At 43.1% G+C, this 22,711-nt stretch overlaps 1 protein-coding gene across 1 annotated transcript; it reads left to right on the forward strand.

Annotated features, from left to right (window-relative positions):
- Positions 1–5,722: 5,722 nt before the first annotated feature.
- lrrc38b (leucine rich repeat containing 38b) lies at positions 5,723–19,446 on the forward strand. The gene is made up of 2 exons (XM_052077134.1): positions 5,723–7,127; positions 19,050–19,446. The coding sequence occupies exons 1-2, from the start codon at positions 6,494–6,496 to the stop codon at positions 19,295–19,297; spliced, it is 882 nt and encodes a 293-aa protein (XP_051933094.1). The 5' UTR covers positions 5,723–6,493; the 3' UTR covers positions 19,298–19,446.
- The last annotated feature ends 3,265 nt before the right edge of the window (positions 19,447–22,711 follow it).

The raw sequence follows: 22,711 nt of genomic DNA on the forward strand, positions 1-22,711 counted from the left end.
GAATGGCTAACCGAAGGGCGAACGATCCTGATCATGAAGGATCCCTCGAAGGGTGCAGTTCCATCCAACTATCGGCCAATAACCTGTCTCTCCACAACATGGAAGCTCGTGTCAGGCATCATTGCGGCTAAGATAAGTGGACACATGGATCAATACATGAGCGAAGCACAGAAGGGCATTGGTAGAGATACTAGAGGAGCCAAACATCAACTCCTGGTTGACAGAACAGTCGCACACGACTGCAGGTCCCGACGTACCAACCTGTGCACAGCTTGGATTGATTACAAGAAAGCCTATGACTCGATGCCACATACATGGATCACTGAATGCTTGGAGTTGTATAAGGTGAACAGGACCCTAAGAGCCTTCGTTGCGAACTCGATGAGGATGTGGAAAACCACACTTGAAGCCAAGGGCAAGCCACTTACCCAAGTGTCTATCAAATGTGGCATATACCAAGGTGATGCACTCTCCCCACTGCTGTTCTGCATAGGACTGAACCCCCTAAGCCAAGTAATCACCAAGACAGGCTATGGATACCGCCTCAGAAATGGAGCTACAATCAGTCACCTCCTCTACATGACATAAAGCTGTATACTAAGAGCGAAAGGGACATAGATTCCCTGATCCACACAACCAGGATCTACAGCAGCGACATCGGGATGTCATTCGGGCTTGAGAAATGTAGTCGGATGGTGACTCAGAGAGGAAAGGTAGTCCGCACTGAAGGGGTCTCACTCCCAGAAGGAACAATAGCAGACATTGAGGACAGCTACAAGTACCTTGGTATAGCACAAGCCAATGGCAACCTCGAACTGGCAACAAGGAAAGCGGCTACGGCCAAATACCTCCAGCGAGTGAGGCAAGTCCTAAGAAGCCAGCTCAATGGCAAGAATAAGACCCGGGCAATAAACAGCTATGCCCTGCCAGTGATCAGATACCCTGCAGGAATAATAAGGTGGCCAAAGGAAGAGATTCAGACCACGGACGTTAAGACCCGAAAGCTCCTAACCATGCATGGAGGGTTCCATCCCAAATCCAGCACCCTGAGACTGTACGCAAGCCGAAAGGAAGGAGGCCGGGGACTAGTGAGCGTGAGAGCCACTGTCCAGGATGAAACATCCAAGCTCCATGAATACATCAAGGAGAAGGCTCCAACAGATGACGTACTCAGAGAATGTCTCAAACAATGGGGAACAGAAGATGAGGCGCTGGAAGAGGGACCATCATGGGAGGACAAGCCCCTACACGGGATGTACCACCGGACCATAACTGAAGTGGCTGATCTCAAGAAGTCCTATCAGCGGCTAGAGAGGGCTGGCCTGAAGGACAGCACAGAGGCACTCATCCTGGCTGCTCAGGAACAGGCCTTGAGCACCAGAGCCATCGAGGCCCAGATATACCACACCAGACAAGACCCAAGGTGTAGGTTGTGCAAAGAGGCACCTGAGACGATCCAACACATAACTGCAGGGTGTAAGATGCTGGCAGGGAAAGCCTACATGGAAAGCCATAACCAGGTGGCTGGCATAGTCTACTGAAACATCTGTGCGGAGTATGGACTGGAAACCCCAAGGTCAAAATGGGAAACACCTCCGAAGGTGGTGGAGAATGACAGAGCGAAGATCCTGTGGGACTTCCAGATCCAGACTGACAAGATGGTAATGGCGAACCAACCAGATATCGTGATCATAGATAAAGGGCAGAGGAAAGCCGTTGTAGTGGATGTAGCGGTCCCAAGTGATGGAAACATCAGGAAGAAGGAACATGAGAAACTCGAGAAATACCAAGGGCTCAGAGAGGAGCTGGAGAGAACCTGGAAGGTAAAGGTGACAGTCGTGCCTGTGGTGGTCGGAGCACTCGGGGCAGTGACCCCCAAACTAGATGAGTGGTTGCAACAGATCCCTGGAACAACATCGGACATCTCAGTCCAGAAATGTGCAGTGCTGGGAACAGCAAGGATACTGCGCAGAACCCTCAAGCTTCCTGGCCTCTGGTAGAGGACCCGAGCTGAATGAGGGACGGACACCACCCGAGGGGTAAGATGAGGATTTTTTATATATATATATATATATATATATATATATATATATATATATATATATATATATATATATATATATCTTTAACCCCACTTTGGCACGTGTTTTACTCTTGCTGTTCTTCTCATCACGTGGCATCAACTAGCAAGCAAGATGCAGCATGTGAACAATTTAGTTGAGTTGACTGTCACTACCGGTGATCTGCCGGTAGTGAAAGTGAAACAATCTGCCGCCAGTCTCTGAGCAGCAGAGAAGACAATCAATTGCAAAATTGATTCACAGTCCTTAAATGAAATTAGATGAAGGGCGTCACCTGACGAAGGAGTGAAGGCAAAACTAGTGATTGATTTTTTTTTTTTTAAACTGGCAAGCATGGAGCAAACCCACAAATTCCACTACCGATTCCTGCCGCTTTCCAAAATCATTCATGTTAGATTCGTTGACTCTCAGTTGTCCATAGCTTTGAATCTCGGGTGTTACCCACTTTTCCTGCTCTCAGGTACGTGGGATAGGCTCCAGTTATCCTCAACCCTTAGCAAGAACAAGTAACTGCAGATGATAGTCCAAATAAAAAAAATAATAAAAGACGTCACACATCCAGTTATTTCCTTTTAGTTTTCATCAATAACGTTTCACTCCTTGGCTTACCATCACTGAAACACTTGTGAAAACAAACACATGACACATAAATAATACTGCCACTTCCTTGCGAAAGCTTATTGTGACAATTAAACTTTTGGCCGTCTTAAACTCACGATGGTGCCAGCCTGCAAATTCAGAGACACCCACTCTACCTATTTCTTGAACTACCAGTAATGTGAGTAATCTTTACAGTTTTCTTACAATTGACAGTTTTTAGAAACGGTGTAAATAAAGTTTCGTTGACATTGTGGGTTTTGTCATGGAGAGAATTTGGCAAGCTGTACAGCGATGAGGCACAACACAGAGATTGTTGACATTAGTCTACAGTCCCTTCGCCAATCAGGATGCGGAACACAATGCACTGTAAAAATTGTTTTCACAAAAACAGCGAAGGTGTGAATAATGAACTGTGTTAGAGCGAAGGATTACTGTTGTACCTTTATCAATATTGTTTAAGAAAAATGTTGAAAACAGTTGAAATGCTACACACAAAAAATACCTTAGAAGACAAAATGTTTTGATGTAAGATATATAATATCATTTGAAGTTTAGTTTTTGTCATACACACCAGACATATAATCGTTTAGAAGCATCCGATTAACAGGCCTTTGCTGAATTGGATCAAAATTTGGCCCCCTTTATCTACAGCAATGCGGTTGTGGTGTCTTCCACATAAACTTATGTGGAATCCCTCAGCTGCAAGTCAAAGCTTGTTATCATGCAAGAGGGCACGCTCGCTTCCCTGGCGTGTTTCAGGTTTTTTTTGTTTTTAATTAATTGGCAGCCTCCGAATGTGAAGTGGACTCGCAGACATAGCATGGTGGAGTCCTGCGTGAGAGGCTTCCTATTAAAATACAGCTCAAGTGCTGCAACTGGCAGACGTGACGACTGCTTTGTGACCGGGCGAACTCACGCAGCTCTCCCAAAAAGTGACCTTGCAGGGCCCTCGACTGCCTTTTTCTTCATTTTAAATTGGGGCAGCTCAGTACGAGCAATCGCTTGTGTCAGTTCATTAATTGGTATGTCTTTTGTACATAACTGAAGCGTTAACAGCAGGAAGATGAATGATCAAAGTCACCTTGCTGTTTGAGAAATGTCGACCAAGATGGCGTCTTCACCCACTATTACAACTGCACACAGAGGCAAATAAAATGCACAACGTGTACGGATTACACGTCACACAAGGGAGTTCCGTACAGTCGATTAAAGAAAGAGCAACACGGATTAGGCAGCAGGCGTGTGATGTGGATTAATCCAGATTTATGCAGCCAGGTTTGGAATTTAAATCTCAGGCGAACTTTTGCCATGGGAAAAGTTAATTTCGTGACGTAATGTAAAGCCCTAATAGAAAACAAGGTACTTAATGGTTGTCTTTCACAGTGAGTCATTCTGCCATGTTATTCGCTTTGTCGCAAGCTAGCATTATGCTGTCGCATACAGTAAACCACATAGCGACTGAGCCCTGCCTCATATACAGTTGTGAAAATCCATGAGTAATTGACATCCCCTGCCAAAGCTTTATACTACATCAATGATCGGAAACTGACGGCCAGTGGCACTTGATTAATTTTCGATGTTCCTGTGCCAATGGCAGCATGGTGAACAAATGGTTTGCTCGTCCGCCTCACAGTGCAGCACTCATGGGTTCGATTCGGTTCTCTGGCCTTCCTGCCTGGAGTTTGAATGTTCTCCCAATGATGGTGTGGGTTTTCTCCAGGTAATTCGGTTTCCTCACACATTACAAAACATGCACAATAGGTTAATTGATCACTGTAAATTGTCCTTAGGTGTGATTGTGAGGATTTTGCTTGTCTCTATATGCCCTATGCTTGGCTGGGAACCAGTTCAGGGTGTACCCTGCCTTCTACTCAAAGAGAGCTGAGATAGGGTCCAGACACCCATGACTGTTGTGAGGATAAATCGATTCATGCACTTTGCTGAGCCGCTGAAAGACATCGCACCAGTGTTAACCAAACAACAGCTTTTTATCAGATCATTTACAGTTCATTTCAAGTGCATGAGGTCGTGATGTGTAAAATGAAGCTTCATGAACCACTGGGGTATTGCTTCAGATATTGGTTCATTAGTCGATGCTTCATTCAAGTTAGCGCTCTAATGACACCTGCTGTACTGTAGAAAGTATGTATGACATCTTGAAATACTTTTAAATATTATAGAATAATGTCCCCATATAGCGAAATGAAGCTTCATAAATCATTGAGGATTTCCAGCCAATCGGTTTGCACATGGTGCTTCATTTGCTCTCTGGCGTCATCAAGTAGTCCAGAATACCAAGCAGTAAGATATATGTACCCACAGTATGAAATAATATTGAAGGCTGAAACCAGAAGTAGCGGTATTGCAGTTTTAGCAGTATGTGTGCAGTCCAAATTTGGAATAAATAAGAAACATAACATTGTGAGTACAATATTTATGAATAACTTCAAATCAGCCTATGTGGCTAATTTGGGTGGATTCCCCAGGCGGAGTTAAAATATCAAACCTAGAATTCGTCCCGTAGGCTCTTAGTCGTCGGAGGCTGAAAGACGAGCAGAAACAAACGGTGTCAAGTTTCTCCTTCGCCAGGTGTGACACGGGCACAATGGTCAAGAATGTGAATAATGTCAACCCTAAGTGGCTGCTCCAAAGCAAAATGGCTTGTTTCAATTTTTTTGTGTCCTGTTATGATCGACGTGACCACACAATTTCTTTTGTTGTTTAACTGTTACAAGTCTGAAATTGTGTAAGTTTATGATCCATTTGCCCCTTATTTTGGTTCTCAATATGGTTACATTCATCATTTAGAAATGGAGATTAGCCCTGCAGATGGAAACATTTTTTGTTGATGTGCAAGATATAAGATCATGAAGAAAAAAAAATTGCAATTCAAAGGACATCTACCTCACGTAAATCACCAGTGTAGGTCAACAAAATGGCACCTGCTTCCTCTCTTTGGCAGATTTCAACGATAGTTATTATGTCGTCACACCACAGGAAGTGACCTCAGGTGTTGACAGCGCGGATGAGACACGCCTCCACCGAGGGAGGATGGGATTGTTTGGAGGGTGAGAGCTGAGTCGTGCCACAGTCGGAGGCAGACGTCGAAGCTGCACGGCTGTGCCTGTGTGTGTACGTGTGTATGTGTGTGTGCCTGCACGCATAATGCTCCCGATTGGATGTTAATTCCCCGCTCCTGATCGGACTTAAAGAGGACAGCTGGGTTGTCTTTTGTTTTTTTGTTTTTTTTCCGGTGGGTGCATACTGGGAGTTCTGCAAGGGAATCATCGCAACACTATTAATAATAAAAGATGGTGGGTGGTATGTCGGGGAGTCTGGGGGGATAATCTTACACCACGCTTGAGCGATGTTCTGCAGGATTCTCTGTGTGGTCACAAAGGCTTTTCCCACTCGCTAATGGACCGATGGGGGGACGTGGCGGTGGCTTGTCATGCTTGAATCCCATCACCGCGTCCCAGACCTTCTTGGTGACCGCTGCCATATCCGAAGAATACCCCCCTCCACCTTCACCCCCCACACCTTCCCTTTGCCCCCTAATCACGCAACCATCCAATACATCCCTGATCTGTACTTCTGGCTGCTCGAGTGTATTCAACCCCTCTGACGTATAAATGAGCTCCCTGACATCCTCGTTGCTCTGCCTTCATCCCCTGAGCCCCTCTATATTCTGGCATGTTCCATCAGCGGGGTTGAACCCCCTTTCACTCTCCCATTCCCCATCCTCGTCCCAATCTCCTGTCCTCTGACCCCTACCCTTTTCACCCTCTTTCCCCCAAACTCCTTTCCCCCCCATGACCATGTTGCCATGTGTCTGCTGGCTCCAGCCTGTCCTCATGGTGCTGACTTCTGTGTTCTGGACCCGGGGGGAGAACTGCCCAGCGACCTGCCTCTGCCCGGACCCCCACACGGTGGACTGCAGTGGCCGCGGGCTGACCCACCTCCCAGACGAGATCCCCCTGGATGTTCGCCGGCTCCTGCTGGCTGACAACTGGATACCCCGCATCCCTTCTGACTTCCTGGTTCTGTACAGTGACTTAGTGTATTTGGACTTACGGAACAATACGCTCTCATACATCGAACCGGGCACTCTTAGCACCTCCTCCAGGCTGGTCTTCCTGGATCTTGGCAGCAACAACTTGACGGAAATCCCAAAGGGCACGTTCGGGGAGTCCCGGAGCTTGATCAAACTGAGACTGGGTAACAACCCCTACCTGAGCATGGTGAATGAAGACGCCTTCCTGGGCCTCACCTCGCTCCGGGAATTGGAACTGGAGCGTAATGCACTGTCAAGCCTCAAGGTGGGTGCGCTAAGTCAGCTGCCCTCCCTGCGGGTGGTGAGGCTGGAGGGCAACCCTTGGGTGTGCAACTGCAACTTTGCCAACCTGTTTGCGTGGCTCATGGAGAACAGTCATAAGCTTCCCAACGGTAAGCAAATCTCTCGAACTTTCCCTGACACACAGTGTTGTAACATTTCACATCTATTTAGCTCCTTGTTGGAGTGGGAAACCCCTCCTCCCAAATCTCCCGTTCTAATTTAGTCTTGTTCTTCCTCCGCCCCTTAGCCTCCAAAGCAAATGTGTAATATGACACAATCGCCCTTATTTGAGGCTGAACGTGCAATGACAAAAACATGTGAACGGGACTATTAGTCTCAGGAAAGTAATTAGGAGAATATTTGTATCTTTAGTTCAGATAGATGGTCGTGCAGAATACACTTAAACCCAGCTCGATTGGTTAACATGCTTTTATTTTTATATAATATCCAACGTTTAGTAGAGGTCTTTCTTGAGACTCAATCATTTGCCACTTTCTCTCTGTCAAGCCAGCACTTAATGGGGAGAACTTACAAGAATATTGTATTGTTATACTGATATGGGACACTTCTTTTGTACGCCACTTAACTCCCACACTCCGAAAACATGCTTGTTAGGTTCATTTAAGACTCAAAATGTTCCCTTGCAGTGAAGGTTGAGCTTGAAAAGATCTTTGTCTGCCCTGTGCCCTGTGATTGGCTGGTAACCAGACCAGGGTGTAGCCCGTTTCTCACATAAAAGTCAGCTCTGATAGGCTCCAACTCACCTGTGACCCTAATGAGGAAAGGTGGTGTAGAAATTGGATAAATGGATGTACTCTTTGATCAACTGTCAACCAGCCCAGGGGGGAATCCATTTCTCTTACCAAAAGTCAGCTGGAATAGGCTGCAGCTCACTGGAGACCCCAAGTAGAACATTATTCTTTGTGTGCCCTGCAAGTGACTGGCAGACCAGTGTGGACTGTACTTCTCGCTCCAAAACTCAGCTGGGATAGGCTTCTGCTCACCTGTGACTAAACAGTTCACAAAATGCATTGTTCGACTTTTTTTTCTTTTTTCCTGCACAATCATTTGGACTATCAATTTATTGCTTTACATAACAGCGGGCATCGGGTAGACATTTTGGGCCTTGTGACTTTGAGTTAGATAACAGGGCACAAGATATGCTGTATGTGTGAGTGCCCCTGAGAAACAACACAAGGCTCACGCTAACGCATCAGACATATTGTACTGTGGTTGTGATCTGCTTACATGTGCGAATGGGCCTCTAACAACCATGCGGGGTTTACACTATTTGTTCTAGTACACGCACCAAAAAAGAAAAAAACCGAGGCCCTTTAATATCCGCTTTCATTCAGCTCAAAGAAGATAGCATATCCCATCAGACCCTGCACACATACAGTAGCTCCTACTGAGGCTGAGCCAGCCACGCAATTACTATTGATGTCTTTCAGTTAGCGTTGAAGTGCAAGAGAGCCGCAACATGGGACCGGACGAGGTAAAATGAAACAGAGCCGACATTGGAGCTTCACGTGACAAGTTGCTCGTGCAGTTGTTCTGTGCTTGTCCAAATTGGGCCTGAACTAAGAATTTAGGACGAAAATGTAATGCAAATACATGTTCGTACGGAGGCTACTGCAGAGAGAGAGAGTGGGCGTACTTCTTCTTCTTCTCCTGTCACTGTTCCAAGGTTGTTTGGGTGTGAGTGTTGACCTGCGTATAAAAACAGCTCAAACCTCAAAGGTGCAACAGAAAGCGAGAGTACACACAATCCGATAATCGCACTAAATTTGAGCATCCCCTTCAACCCTTCTGATCAGTGTCAGTCAAGACCAGATGTCAGATGTCTCTAAAAAAAACATCCTTAGTGATTATCCAGTGGTGTGGGATTTGTTCGGGTTTTTCCTCTCTCCCTGATCTGCTTGCCAAAAAGCCTGGCCTAACAATCGCAAATACTCATGTATTTGGTCAGTTCAGTCTTGGTACTGAGACAAACATTTGGTTCGAGACTCTCGTGACATCTGAGGATCGTAGCTCAGGCTTCAACAGCATGACTGGCTTTTTTTTTTAATTGAAAGGCATCACTTGAATATTCTTTATTTGACAGAATGTACTACTTTCCTCTTGGACAGGGCCTTTTTGCTATCTTGTGGTATCTTAAGGCATTTTAGAAAGAATTCTTTTTTTTCCCCCCAGCAAATAGCTGGTTCCAAAAGGGGAAAAATGTGAATATGTTCATGAGTGCAAAGTGAAATGTGGATAATTATTGTAGAAATATACATAGCTTAGTCTGACATATTTCTTGCTGTTTTATGTCATGAATGAAATGCTTCTTCCAAAAATGAAAATCGTGCGCGCACACACAGTTGCAAGTCTCAGGCTCCACCTATAGTTGTCATGGTAACAAAAGCCAGGCTTGCCACTGGTCCAGCAGTGTATGTTGTGTGGTGGACTGTCAATCATTTTCATGAGATCGGCATTTTTTGGGGCTATTTTAATTGAACAAATTGGAAAGGAGGACTGGTAGTATTTCTCCCCCACGTATTCCTCTACCAGACCAAATTCATCCAATCTTCTCCAAAGCGTGCCATTGGAAGAAGTACAGTGGATGCTCATTAGCGAATGGAGTTGACACGAGTCTGGTGAGTGTTCACGACGTGGGTGTTGGGAGCGCATGTTACATTCATCACTGAGTGAGAAACTTAATTGCGTGGCATGTGACAAAGAGCTTCTATATCCTATACAGTAATCCCCGCTGTTCATAAATGACAGGAACTCCAAGTAATTGATCCCTTCCCAGGGTTTATATGTTTATAATTGACTGTATTAATAGTCTCAACCGTAAATATAGTGTTTGCTCACTATCCCAAGCCCCTCCTCACGAGGTCAGTTTTCATGGAGTAGAGCTTTACCTGTACAATGCAAAATGAAGAATAAATACAGAACTGCTCGTAATAGGCTGTATTCCTAAGTGAATGAGAGGTCTTGAGAACAAAGTTTTTCTTTTTTTTGTCAGTGTCTTACTGTCATCAGAATCCTGCTTTGCATTAAAGTCAATGTTACAATCCTGGTGGATTAATGTGCCTTTTAACATGTGCAAACCTGTAAATTAGGTGCCATGACTACTATTGCTTCTTCTACTTTGTCATCTTTTAAAACAGAAGAAGAAGCAACTCCTGCCGTAAGTATGCAATTAAGTAAGTACCGGTAAATGCAGCAGTAGACATGGCAACTAACTTTAGCTTCACACATCAACAATTTACAAGGTGCAATAATCTCCCAGGAGTGTACCTTTTACGTGACGCGGGATTTTGGTTAAAGCCAAGCCATTATAAGATCAAAAGAAAAACTTTAATGTAGTTATCAAGGCGACATTTTGTTGACCTTGTCCTCACGTGCTGTGTGTGTAGAGCACGCTCCACTCACATTAATTTCCAAAAGCAGCCGTTAACTTTCCTTTGTACTGCTTGCAATGGGGCACTTTGGGGGTGTTCTTTTGGGGGCACTTTGAATAACCGAACAGCAGATTTGAATAACATTCTGTGTTTCCAAATGGCCTGAGTGAAGCAATGCACTCAAAATGTATTTCCGAACACTTCCATGATGGTGGAACGGTGATTTTTATAATGTTTAGGCACCCCTGATTTAAGGACTTCCAAACTGTCAGGTCTCTGTGAGATAATTCATTCGCCATGCTCTCGACTCCTGTCTCAAGTTGTATTTCCTGTGTATTTCCGTATCATTTTTCTTGTTTATGTGTTTTCATTTCTTGGAACTGGATCTCCTTGTCTTTTTATGACAAGCAATATTCGTTATTGAGCCCTCCTTGCCTTTTGCATGTAATTTATGTATTATTCTGGCTTTTTTTTTTACTACTGACCTTTGTTGAACTTTGTCAGTATTGCGTTTTTTTTTTTTTTTAATAACCTTTTTTGTTCAGATTCCTGGCGATGTTTGTGGGATTTGCTTCGTTCCGGAGCAGTCCGTAACTTGACGATGTATTACTTCAATACAATGTACTTCCTTGACACCAAATAATGTACCAAACTAGTTTCCTATTTGGACTATTTCGGTGGCATGCTGTCTGCAAGAGGGCAAAAAATGAAAATAGGTGATTATTGTACTTGTACCGAATTTGTGAATAGTGATTTTAAGTGCTCTACCTGCATAGCATTTCTGTTGTGTCTTGATGGATCATCCACTATGATATCTCTTTAAATTGTGACCAAGTCTCAATTCGCATTCTGCAGCAGGTTGTTCTTAATGGTGTATGCTGCTCGTGAAGGTGTTGATGCTATAATTTTGGGTGTTAAAACCAATCACAAGGAGGAGGTGCAGATAGTGCTAACTGCTTGCTGCAGCCTATCCCAGCCGATATTGGGCGATAGGCAGACTATACCCTGAACTGGTCGCCAGTCAGTCGCAGGGCACATATACAACATGAAAGTTGAAACTCATCAAGGAGCGGTGCTCAGTGGAAGACGTCTCCCAAAATGATGCTCAATCGCTATGTGGGACAGTCACAATAAAATATTTGCAAAAAAAATATAGACATAAAAGAAAATAAAGCACAAAACAAGTTTTCTATATTTAAATAATCTGGTGTAAATTTTGCAAGCATGTAGGTTGGAATGCAACTAGAAGGTTATGTGAAGTTGTTGGTAACCGGCTGATGATTATTACCCTATCATAAGGAGGAGGTACAGATGATGCTAACTGGCTAAAGCAGAATGAAAAGTTTGAAACATATCCTCAGGATGGACATAAAGCTATTGCTAATTAAGGCACAGACACGTGTTGCTCCCCTCTACTGATCTAAAGGTTGAAATGCAAAGTGCAAGGAACCAACAGCTGATTTTAAAGACGGTATATTTGGACAAGCACACGCTGCTATTTTTGAAATCGTCCTGAGGTCTTCATGGTTCCCCCGACAGCCTGCATAATGTAGCAGCCAGAAAGCCCCATACTGCAAAACCCAATTCCCATTTCATTTTACACTTCTTGATTTCCCCCGTGATGCTAAGTTCACGATTGGCACACTTGTCTGTTTGCATAAGTTTGATTACTGTCGGTCAGTGAGGTGGCATATGCTTAAAAAAAAGAAGAAAAAAAAGAAATGCAGGATGTTTTGGGGGATGGGTTGGGAAAATCAGATTTCCAGACAGAAGATCAGACCAACAAACTGTATTTCTTCAGATGGTGACGACGCAAGCCCCGGGTGTAGTTGTACCCAGTTTAGACATGTTCTGTTGATGACTCAATACAGGATTGTTTCTTCCATGTTTAATTAGCAGCTTCTGTTCATTTAATCCACTGTAGTTGGAAGCAGAACGAATTACAATCCACTTGTTTCCTCCCCATCACTTCTGATGGTGCGCGGCTATAAAACCATACGCTTCTGTATTTTGTTTACCGTGTTAAGGATTTTCAACCTGGTTCTCACAGGTGCTATTTTGGGGGATGTAAATATATTCGTTCCCCCATTTCAATTCACTAGATTTTCACCTGCTGTGATGTCAATTCTGAGTTTATTTAACTTCTGGCATGGAACCCCTAACCAGATCAAGATGTAATGAACTGAACCGAAGTATGCCATTTGGTGGACCCATAGTCATAGTCGAGGTCATTAAAGCTACTCGATGGTATTATGTGGGGGGGGGGGGGGGGTCTATTTCAAGTGAGGTTAAACGTGTTGAAGTGCAATTAATTGGGGAACGGCGTCTTGAGAGAGTGGAGGATATGATTTCGGTATAGGTTGGGTTCACAAAATATTGCTTTTTGATAGTGCACTTGGGTAGTTCAATGTTTATTTAAGGGATGAGTGCAAACATGATCTAGTGTTGTCTTGTCCACCAGTGACTTAAGGATGAACAAAGGCTATGTATAATTCAGGGTGACACAGTTCTCTGGGTGGTTTGGCCAGGGTAATTGGAGCTGGAGCCGCCTGCGGGGTATGGCAGGCCAACTCTACGATCAGCTTTGCCATAAAGTAGGAGCTCATTTGATGAGGGATTTGGAGTCTCAATTTTCATTTGTAGCCTATCAAGTTTCCTGTAGAAAGCTGCAAAACGCAGTGTCGTCTTAAAAAAAAATAATGAAAGTAGTAAGCCACAAGCCGCCTACGACATCACTGGCTATTTTTTAACACAGGCTGGCATATTTTTGTATCCTAGCCTGATTACTAAATGCTGCTTTGCACCATGATGAGCTGTTGTCGAAAGGCCATGAGGAGGGCTGATGAAACGTACCGTGATTGGGTCTCATTGCAGAAGGAATCCCCTCCTGAGTGATGCACCCCCAACCCACGCTGTCGCATGAACGCTCGTCATTCTGCATTTCACTCGCCTCCCTGCTCGTTCGGCTCCTTCCCTCGCCGTGACCTATGAATTTTTCATTGCCTTTTTTACGACTTTATGGCTCCGCGATGGGCCCTGAATGGATCTTAATTACATCTGCCTGATAGTTAATCGGTGTGATGCATATCAGGAGATTCAGTCATTATAGCATCACCTTCTGTGTCCGTGTCATGGACAACATGGTCATTGTACGAATGAAAGGCAGATGCTAAAATCAACAATTTGTCGTTAAAGGGGGGAGGAAAAACCACCGCTGATAACGGTCAGTCACGATGAGGTAGATCAATCATGACTGGAGATGGCGGATTAATCATCCCGTGGCTGACTTTAATCCCACGTGTAATACATTAAATGTCCATGCTTGGAATGTAAAGGATTGGTGCGGCATCATACCATTTGTTATAAAGCTAGCACATCATTAAAGCTGACTGTTGGCGTGTCTCTTTATCCCTTGACATGGACACTAGGGAAAGAAAAATACAGTGGTCTTCCCTTTACAGATTGTCTAAAGAAGGCTATGTACATGAACCAAACCAGAAACATTGTTTACAAACCCAACAACTTGCTGGACCAGAGCAGGCCATTTCCAAGACCGAGAAAACAACAATCTTGTGATGAAGAGGGGTCTTGCCCACCTCCCTTAAATGCATCAGGTCTCTTTCTGTCTACTGTTGTTCTTAGTGCTAGTCTGGTTCCACCTATCGGATACTGGAAATAAAAGAAGAAATTCTGGTGAAATAGTCGTAAGATGTTGAATCAGTTGTGTGTTGATTGCCACAAAGCAATGCGCAACGGGACACGCTATGTGTTCATTGGCCTCGATTTATTGTTTTTTGTGTAGCGTTTTCTGTCTACCAAGTGTGTATCTTCTGCATACACTCCGCTCTAAAAGGTATTGGAACCATCGAGGCTAGTTTCTTTAGTTTTGCTGTGACCTGAAACATTTGGCAGCTCATCTTTTACTACTTTATTACCAAACATTTGCATTCTTCATTCGTGGGGTTTTGATGGATTGTGCTGCTCCGTGTCTTCAATGGCATCTAAAATGAATGCTCCATCAGGATTAATTTGGGGGAATGCAGTAGACTGTCAAAAATCAGGCATTTACTTCTGGATATGATACACAAGTTATGGAGCGCTATTTGTAACAAAACATCAAATGTACAGATGAACAGGAGTATTGAGTGACTAAGACTTGGACCAGAATGCAGAGTACAGTCTCGTGGACTCGCCAAGTACGGCTTTCTTAAGGACATATGAGAGAACATTCTTCGAAAGAATTCTAGTCTCTTGGCTGAATTCTTGTTAATGTCCACCCTGCCTCGTTTTTCTTAGGTAGCAGCAGCATGAAATGCATATATTTTTGTAGCCAAGCCTTCACAAGTAACTGATTGATGCATCCTTGGATTAAGGTAAATGACAAGAACAACATCCGGGTATTCCGTGCATTCTTGATTTATTTGTTCTTTCAATTGGAATAGTTCTTGGGCCGTGACTGGTGATGGCTCACGAGCTCACAAGGGCGTAAGAACTACCAAGCACGCTGATTGAGAAACAGCCGTCGGGTTTAGTTGAAAATCCTTTTCTTGCAATAATTGTATTAATCTTATTGGCCCCAATGAGATGACCAAACTTTTGTATTTTTCTCTTGGGATGCTTTGCCAGCGGAGGTTGGGAGGTTACTCCTTTCAGTCTCCTCAGGATCAGGTAAACTGCATGCTCCATCGGGATTAAGTCCAGGAATGGACTTGGCCTGTCTAAAACCGTGCCTCATAATCATTCAACAAGAAATAAATTGGTCTGACCGCTGCAATACTTTTGGAAGGGAGTGCGTGTTCTTCCGGGAAAATTATCACACTTTGTCTTTTTCTTCATCATTGGAGTTTGCTGATGGGAAACTTTCAAGTCATGGGAGAGGTTACAATTTTCTACTTATGTTCTCATCGCGACTAATCTGTAATTGCTTCTCAGGGAAGACACTCACAGTTTTACATTTTTAAAAATCGATTTCCTTCCTCCTGTCCTCTAATGTCACTGAGCTGCTTTGTTACCAGCGGTGACAGCGAGAGGCTGGAATTGTTTTCACCTTGTGAGTCAGCATGAGTGTCATTGTGTCAAAATGGGGACTTCCTGTTGTGTGAATCAGCCGAGTGTTAGAAGCAGCGTCTGACCCCAAAGCACGAAGTAATCCTGCTATAATGTTGCCATTTCGATGTGAAGTACAGGCTCTTTTCTAAAGGTTGTATCTGTTTGCATTTTCATGAATCCTGGCCATTCAAGCAGAATGGATTACTCAATTAATTCATCAATTCACAGTAGGCCACGGCTAGGAAAAAGCCTGGGAAATGTTTTTCTCATGACAATCTCCACTCAAAGCTCTCCTCAGTCAAAGTGTACAAGTGCCTGCCATATTGTTTGTTGTGCAAGAATAATTGAGTCCAGAGTCATAACAAGCCACAATATTTTCAGTTCATTATTGTGAGGCCGCTTAACCTTATTACCACTTGTAAGACCAGGCCTGAAGCATTTTTGTCTGGAAGCTCACTCCCGGACACATACAGCATGTTTAACAGGTCTTATAATTAATGCCATCATTAACCAGTGTGCTCTTTCTCACCCGAATCAATAACTTTGGCTTCTTGTCAATTGAGCGCTGACTCATGAGATTCTGATCCTGAACCAGACAGAGGAGGCTCCCATTGGGTTATATGTCGATACTGCGCTAATGCTCCAGACATAACACCGGGCATTTAGGACCTATAACAACCACTAGCCCCACAAGGTCATTCAAGCAAGACGTTGACATGTCACAGTGGAACTAGTATAGTTCGTGCTTTTACAGCTGTCAGACTCCGATCTGAGAAAATATCCCTTTTTTGTCACAAAACGTCCGCCCATCCATCTGTTTCCGTTGTGCTTTTTTATTTTGAGGATCACAGGTGAGCTGGACCCAATCACAGCGGACTTTTGGCAAGAGAAGTAGGGTTCACCCTGGACCGATTGGCAGATTTACTGTGCTATAGATAACCATTCACACTCTAATCAAATCATCATTTTCTGGTGATACAGAGGAGATAGATAGATAGATACTGTATATATATGCAGCAATTACTGCTAAGCATTAATACTTTATACTGCATTTTCTGAGCTATTTCACCTTGCTGCAATTTTCTCTTGAGTAAGGACGAAATGGCAGGTAATTTGAAATGAAAAATGAAGGGTAATAACTCGTGGAAGGTCCATTTGAACAGTACGGAAACAACTTTAGCGACTGACTAACGGCACTTCAATGGCGTGAGTTGCGTCAAAATTGCCTCCGATGCACATTCACATTTTTTATGTTCACTTAAGGTTATCTGCTGTCGCATTTTTAGGCGATTGTTGTTTTGTTTTATTGAGTTACCCAATCCTTGCTAGCCAATAAAACACATATATTTCCAGATCGCCATACTGTACATTTTGATTTGAAAGACAACTCCGGCAACCCCAATTCTTCATTCTACATGTTGACTTGTTTTTTTAACTTAAGATAAGGATAAATCAAGAGCTTGAAGTTTCATCTCTAAAAAGTCCATGTGTGTTATGGCTCTACAACTATGAAATTGTGAAATGTAAATATCATATGTTGAGTTCAGTTGCTCTAATGTGGCCATTTACGTGCTAGATTTACCTTAATTGTTTCTGCAGTGAAGCTGCTGAAGGTGGGTGTGCTTTACTCAAGTGGCAAGACTTAAAACACTGCGAAGCAAACACTTGATAGTTATTAAATCAGCTCCCTCTGCATTGCCCTGCAGACTTTGCAATATCAGATAAAAAGATTCTGCAATATAAATATTTGAATTGTTCTTTCTGGCATCCGTCCTGTGCCTTAGTCGGGATTTGAACACATTCCAGCCCTTTTCAGTGGGGTCTGAGCATTACATCTCACTTGAAATCAAAATCAGCAAAGGCCATATGATGAGATTATCCAGTGATAATCTTTTGGTGAGCAGCGTGTATATTGTTTTTTCCTTCCCGATCTGCTTGCAAGATGGTTGGGACCTGCAATCATAAATGCTGAACATGCTCAATATTTACAATGGCAATTTCTTCTGCGTGTGGTCAAAACTGAGTTGGGGCCGGGCTTTGGACTTCACGACTGTGACATGAAACACATTTTTTGAGGCCTTTGTGATTGTGATGTGAAATGGAACTATAACCTCAGAGGCAACAACCTCTTTTTAGATTGCAATAGTTATTTCTCAGAGTTGGACATTAACGGTAACCCGATGGCTGCTGTGCTTGGTACAGTGATCCCTCATTTATCGCGGTTAATGGGGACCAAAACCACCCGCGATAAACGAAAATCCACGAATTAGCGACCAATTAACATATATATATATATATATATATATATATATATATATATATATATATAGAACATTTGACCCACGTGGGCCTTTGCGCTTGAGCAGATTGAGCAGACCACACTATAACACACACACACACACACACACACACACACACACACATAGGCCAGCGATCCCTCCTGCGTGCAGCAGACGTGTTTATGATTAGTCAATCCGGTTGTTTAGACCATTAAGGATGGAGAGACCTGCTTTTGTTCTTATAAATCTCTCTCTCTCTCTCTCCGTCTCTCAGCAACACACATACACTCACCTGCGCCCATGCGTGCACGCACACACACGTACCCCATGTGGACCTTCAGCGCTTGAGCAGAGTGCGCACACACTAGCACGCATAGCAAACGACACTTAGACACAGATTTTTGCGGACTTCAAAAAAAGATATATTTTTTTTATATTTTTATAATTGAAAAAAATCCGCGATGCACCCAAGCTGCGATAAACGAACCGCGAAATAGCGAGGGATCACTGTATGTCGTCAAAAACAAGACAATACAAGGAATCTGTTGAATTATTTGAACAAGTAACACTCAAGTGATTAAGGGGAAAAGCATGAAAATGTGAGCGGTTTGCACAGCCCGACCACATCAACATTAGCAGTTTCGATGCTAATGACTAGCCGGCAACCACCGGAAAGCAGAAATCAATTGTGTCATCTTCCGATCAGTCACATTAGCAAGTATTTCTATTATGTTGAGAGGGAAGAAATTTCATCTTAGCTGTATGTTACACATACACATACAGTACATTTGACAAGAATGTTTAACCAATCCAGTCCAAAAAAAAGTAGCAACTGGACTTGGTGGATTTTTGCCGGAGTAATTTTGGGACTTTCTCGAAACTTGAAGGTTAGGAATTGAGTCTTACAACTTGCATATCTGTGACTTACTCGCGCCTCTGTACTAAACAATATTGGAAGAACACCCTCGCTATTTTTTTTCCTCATCATGTGAGAAGTCACTTATGTCATTTAACACTGGTGATGTCTGTACCCCGTCATACTTCCAAATAATGATGAGGTTTACAATTTCCAACACAATGAAATGGGTTTTCAGTAGAAATAATTAAAAACATGGATGACATTTATGTTAGGGCATATTGCACAACAATAAGCCTCAGTCCTGCCTGCTTGCCCTTGCATGTTACATAATCTTTTGAACGGACGCTGTGCAAAAGCATTGGCCCACAAGTCGCAACATGGCGTCAGTCACTCACGAGCCCGCTTCAGCATGTCTGGCAAATCTGTCTAATCTCCTTTACTCTCTGGGTCCAGGAGTGGAAGGCATGGAGTGCTCCCTCCCCATGGACGGTCGGCGCGTGTCCCTGACCCAGCTCTCCAAGGACAGCTTCCGCGAGTGCCAGGCCAGCCTGACTCTGACGGATCTACTCATCATCATTTTCTCGGGCATCTCTGTGTCTGTGGTAGCCATCATGACCAGCTTCTTCCTGGCTTCCACAGTCCACTGCTTCCAGCGCTGGAGTAAAGGTTCCAAGGGTGACGAAGAGGAGAGCGAGGAGTGATGAGGATCTACCTTTACAAAAGGCTCGTCTCATCTGGCTGTTTCTGGCGTGGACTCCACAGACAAAAGTATGCGACGCGGCGACAGATTTGTGCTGCCTATTCCTGGTGAAGGCCCAGGACTTTTTTTTTTTTTTAATGGAATGATCTCAGACTGGTACAGTTATTGATTTCTTTGCAAAGAGGCATCTAGGTACTGTATGAAAAGTCACTCCTGGGGGATAGATAATATCAGCTCCACTCTAAATATTTTGGAATTTTTCAAACATGGCTTGGGTAGCAATTTGCAAAAAATAGAAACCAAACCAAAGGTTTGGGCTGTGTTCACACCTGTAGCGTGATACTTGTGTTCGGGCCAAAGTATCAAAAAGATATGCTGTTGGATTTGGTGACCTTGGAATTATACACCTAATAGAGAAATCTATGAACAAAATTGTATCATGTTTTCTCTATCAACACCTCTATCATTGCATCCATTGCATCAAACTTGGTCCATAACTTTCATGAAACTCAAATTTTCCAAAGCAGTTGAGAGTTCATAACCTTGCCAGCCAGCAGAATTCTCGCGGTATTTGTGCATTGACAAAACCCTGTGAATCCATCTTGTCCCGAGGCCGCTGATTTTCTCAGAGCGACATCACTGATGGGGCGGACCGATCACAAAGCAACAGTGTGTTTCGGGGGGTGATATGCGGCTGTGGCAAAATTTTTCTCAGTTGACAATCGGCTTGATTAAATAATCGTGTTATTTATCATGCCCTTTATCTGCATACCGGTATTTACATTGCAAAAATGACAATTAGCACTCAAGGTCATGATGCCATCTGTGCCAATCATTGAGATGAGAGGACTCAGCTGATAAAACAAGACGCGTGATGGTGACATTTTCATCCATTGCCGGGATTGGTCAAAACTAAAATTTTCACAAGTTGATGCATCGCCCGATCGATTTAATTTCTGACTTGCAGGTGTGTCTCAAAAAAATTTAGTATGGAATAAAACTTTATTTCAATCATTCAACTGAAAAAGGGAAACCTGCATTATGCATATGCAGCACTTTCACTGCACGCAGAGTGAAAAATGTCATGATTTTGTTATTTTGATGAATATAGCTTCCAGCCAATGAACACCCAAAATTCACCATCTCAAGAAATTAGAGCATTACATTAGAAACAATCAAAATTATTTTTATTTTTAATTCTTTTGGGGGCGGACACATTATGTCAAAATTGGCCTTCTGCAATTTATTTCTGATGCACCTAATAAGCCATGTGCAATAGAGTTTCACTTTTGGAATTGAACTACTGAAATAAATTTACTTTTCCGGGATATTCTAGTTTGTTGAGATGAACCTGTACAAATACCTTAAAGTGTGTCCGCTTCATGTGCCACATGCACACATCCGCTACAAGGGTAATTCGGCAAATTGGCAATGAAGTGCTGCCTCCATGAGTGAAAACAGAATTAACACTTTTATTGTCATTATTGATGGTTGCTTCTTGTCTTACTGTGTGCTCCCGGAACTCCCTGGTAACGAAAGCCATACTTAGTAGTTGCCCCGAAGTCACGAGGGGTATGGTGAGCAGCCTCTCATTGGCATAACCCTGGGCCGCCCCTTCAAAACAGCAGAGGCCTGAAAATGGGGGCAAAAGGTATCCTGTGACACTTGATCTGTGAAGAGTTTTGATGGCATCATGTTACATAAATATTGCTGAAGTCCCTATAAATTGAAAATAAACAAGTCTTCTAAATTTGAAATACTACACAAGAGTGTTCACCGTTCCAATTTTAATGATTAAAGACATCAGCAAGCATATAAAATTAGGCTTGAAAATCCTATCAAATCAAGCCTGCTCCCAAATATAGTGGGCATGTCCGCGGAATGTGTGAAATCACACCACGCAGAAAAATGGATGCTACTTCATCAAGCATATTTTAGCCAAAATATATCCACTGAAAGCTTCTGGCGGCTGGAATATCCCATCACGTCATCACAGGGTGCTAGCCAACAGCTAGCATATGAGCTAACAGGTTTGGGCCTCGTAATGATAACACTGTAACTCGCAGCTGCACTTGTCAGCAATTTTAAAGATTTATTTGGCCATCAATTAAACAGATTTTCAATACTCGTGGGCCGGCCCAGGCCCTGCCCTTGCGAAGAGTGGCGGTCCATTGTATTCCATGCTTTTGCCTTTGCACTTTATTATCAAACATGCGTAATGTATTCAGAGAGAAATTTCTGAATACATTTTACAGGGTCTTTAAGACAGTCTGGACAGTTTTAGATTGTGAACAAATGTACAAGGTTTCTCCTTTAACAATGCTCCATGTCTGTGGTCCCTGTGAAATGAACTGAACCTCACCCTAGTTGGCTTACAAGCGGACCAAGACCACATGTTCAAAAGGTCTGGGTTTGATTTTTTTGGTTTGGATGTTAGCGTTGTAACACGAAAACGAAATGCAACTGGTTTTACTGACACCAACGAGTGTGAAAACAACCACGATCAAGTTTTCAGAGGGTTACTGTGACAATGTAAGCTGATCATACCCTACGAAATATCCGAAAGATGTCATACAGACCAATGACCTCAATATTAATTCCCCGCTTCCCCCTCTGGTCTCACATCCTGTCATTCAAGCTGTGTTTTTCTACCAGGCCAGAAAATAGGACATGTACAGCAGACAGGCAGATTCCACGGTATATACTACATAGTCACACACAAGTGTATGTGCTACAATTAAAACAAGCATCATCATATGAAGCCAGAGAATATAATATTTCATTAGCTTGATGTAGAAAGATGAAATAGCTCTAAGTATACTCCTCACAATTAGAGCATAAAAAAACAACAATGTGGTATTATAAAAGAAGAGTACATGTACAACTATCGTGTCAATGAATGCACTTTAAATGGTGACTCTAATTATGTGACAGCCCTAATTACACCGCTCCAACTGGTTTTGTCCTCATCTGCCAAAGATCAGGTTAAAGTAAAGAGAGCCTTTAGGATTTTTATCTGGTTTTTAATGTGAGTGTTTCAAACTCATTCAGCTATCATTGTCACATTACTACCAGGGCACTTGAGGCCCTTAGACATCATCCTGAAATCTATCCATTTAAAAGTCCCCATTATAACCAGTCACTTAATAGATCATCATCATAATCACGGGGACCGCCGATCTATTGTGCTTTTATTTCATTTTTTTTAGAAGCGTTCTTCCAAGGTATGAAGCTAAAGAGTTTACAGGAGTGGAGAGTTGTGATTAACAAAAATATGACAGCCACATTTTTCATTCTGATTAAAAGTGACCTGAATGCATTAATTGGTTTGGGAATGCTCAAAACCAAGACTACGGGTGTTTGTGTTCAAGAATTCTGCAGAGAGGTGGAAATAATTGTGACACAAGGAATGGAA

This window comes from Hippocampus zosterae, chromosome 9 (genome assembly GCF_025434085.1).
Source record: "Hippocampus zosterae strain Florida chromosome 9, ASM2543408v3, whole genome shotgun sequence".
Lineage (NCBI taxonomy): Eukaryota > Metazoa > Chordata > Actinopteri > Syngnathiformes > Syngnathidae > Hippocampus > Hippocampus zosterae.

What these genes read in the sequence shown, in the direction of transcription:
- lrrc38b (XM_052077134.1), top strand. Translation starts at nt 6,494, where the DNA reads ATGACCATGTTGCCATGTGTCTGCTGGCTCCAGCCTGTCCTCATGGTG. An exon ending in CAGTCATAAGCTTCCCAACG is followed by an intron (nt 7,128 to 19,049) that starts GTAAGCAAATCT and finishes CTCTGGGTCCAG; the next exon opens with GAGTGGAAGGCATGGAGTGC.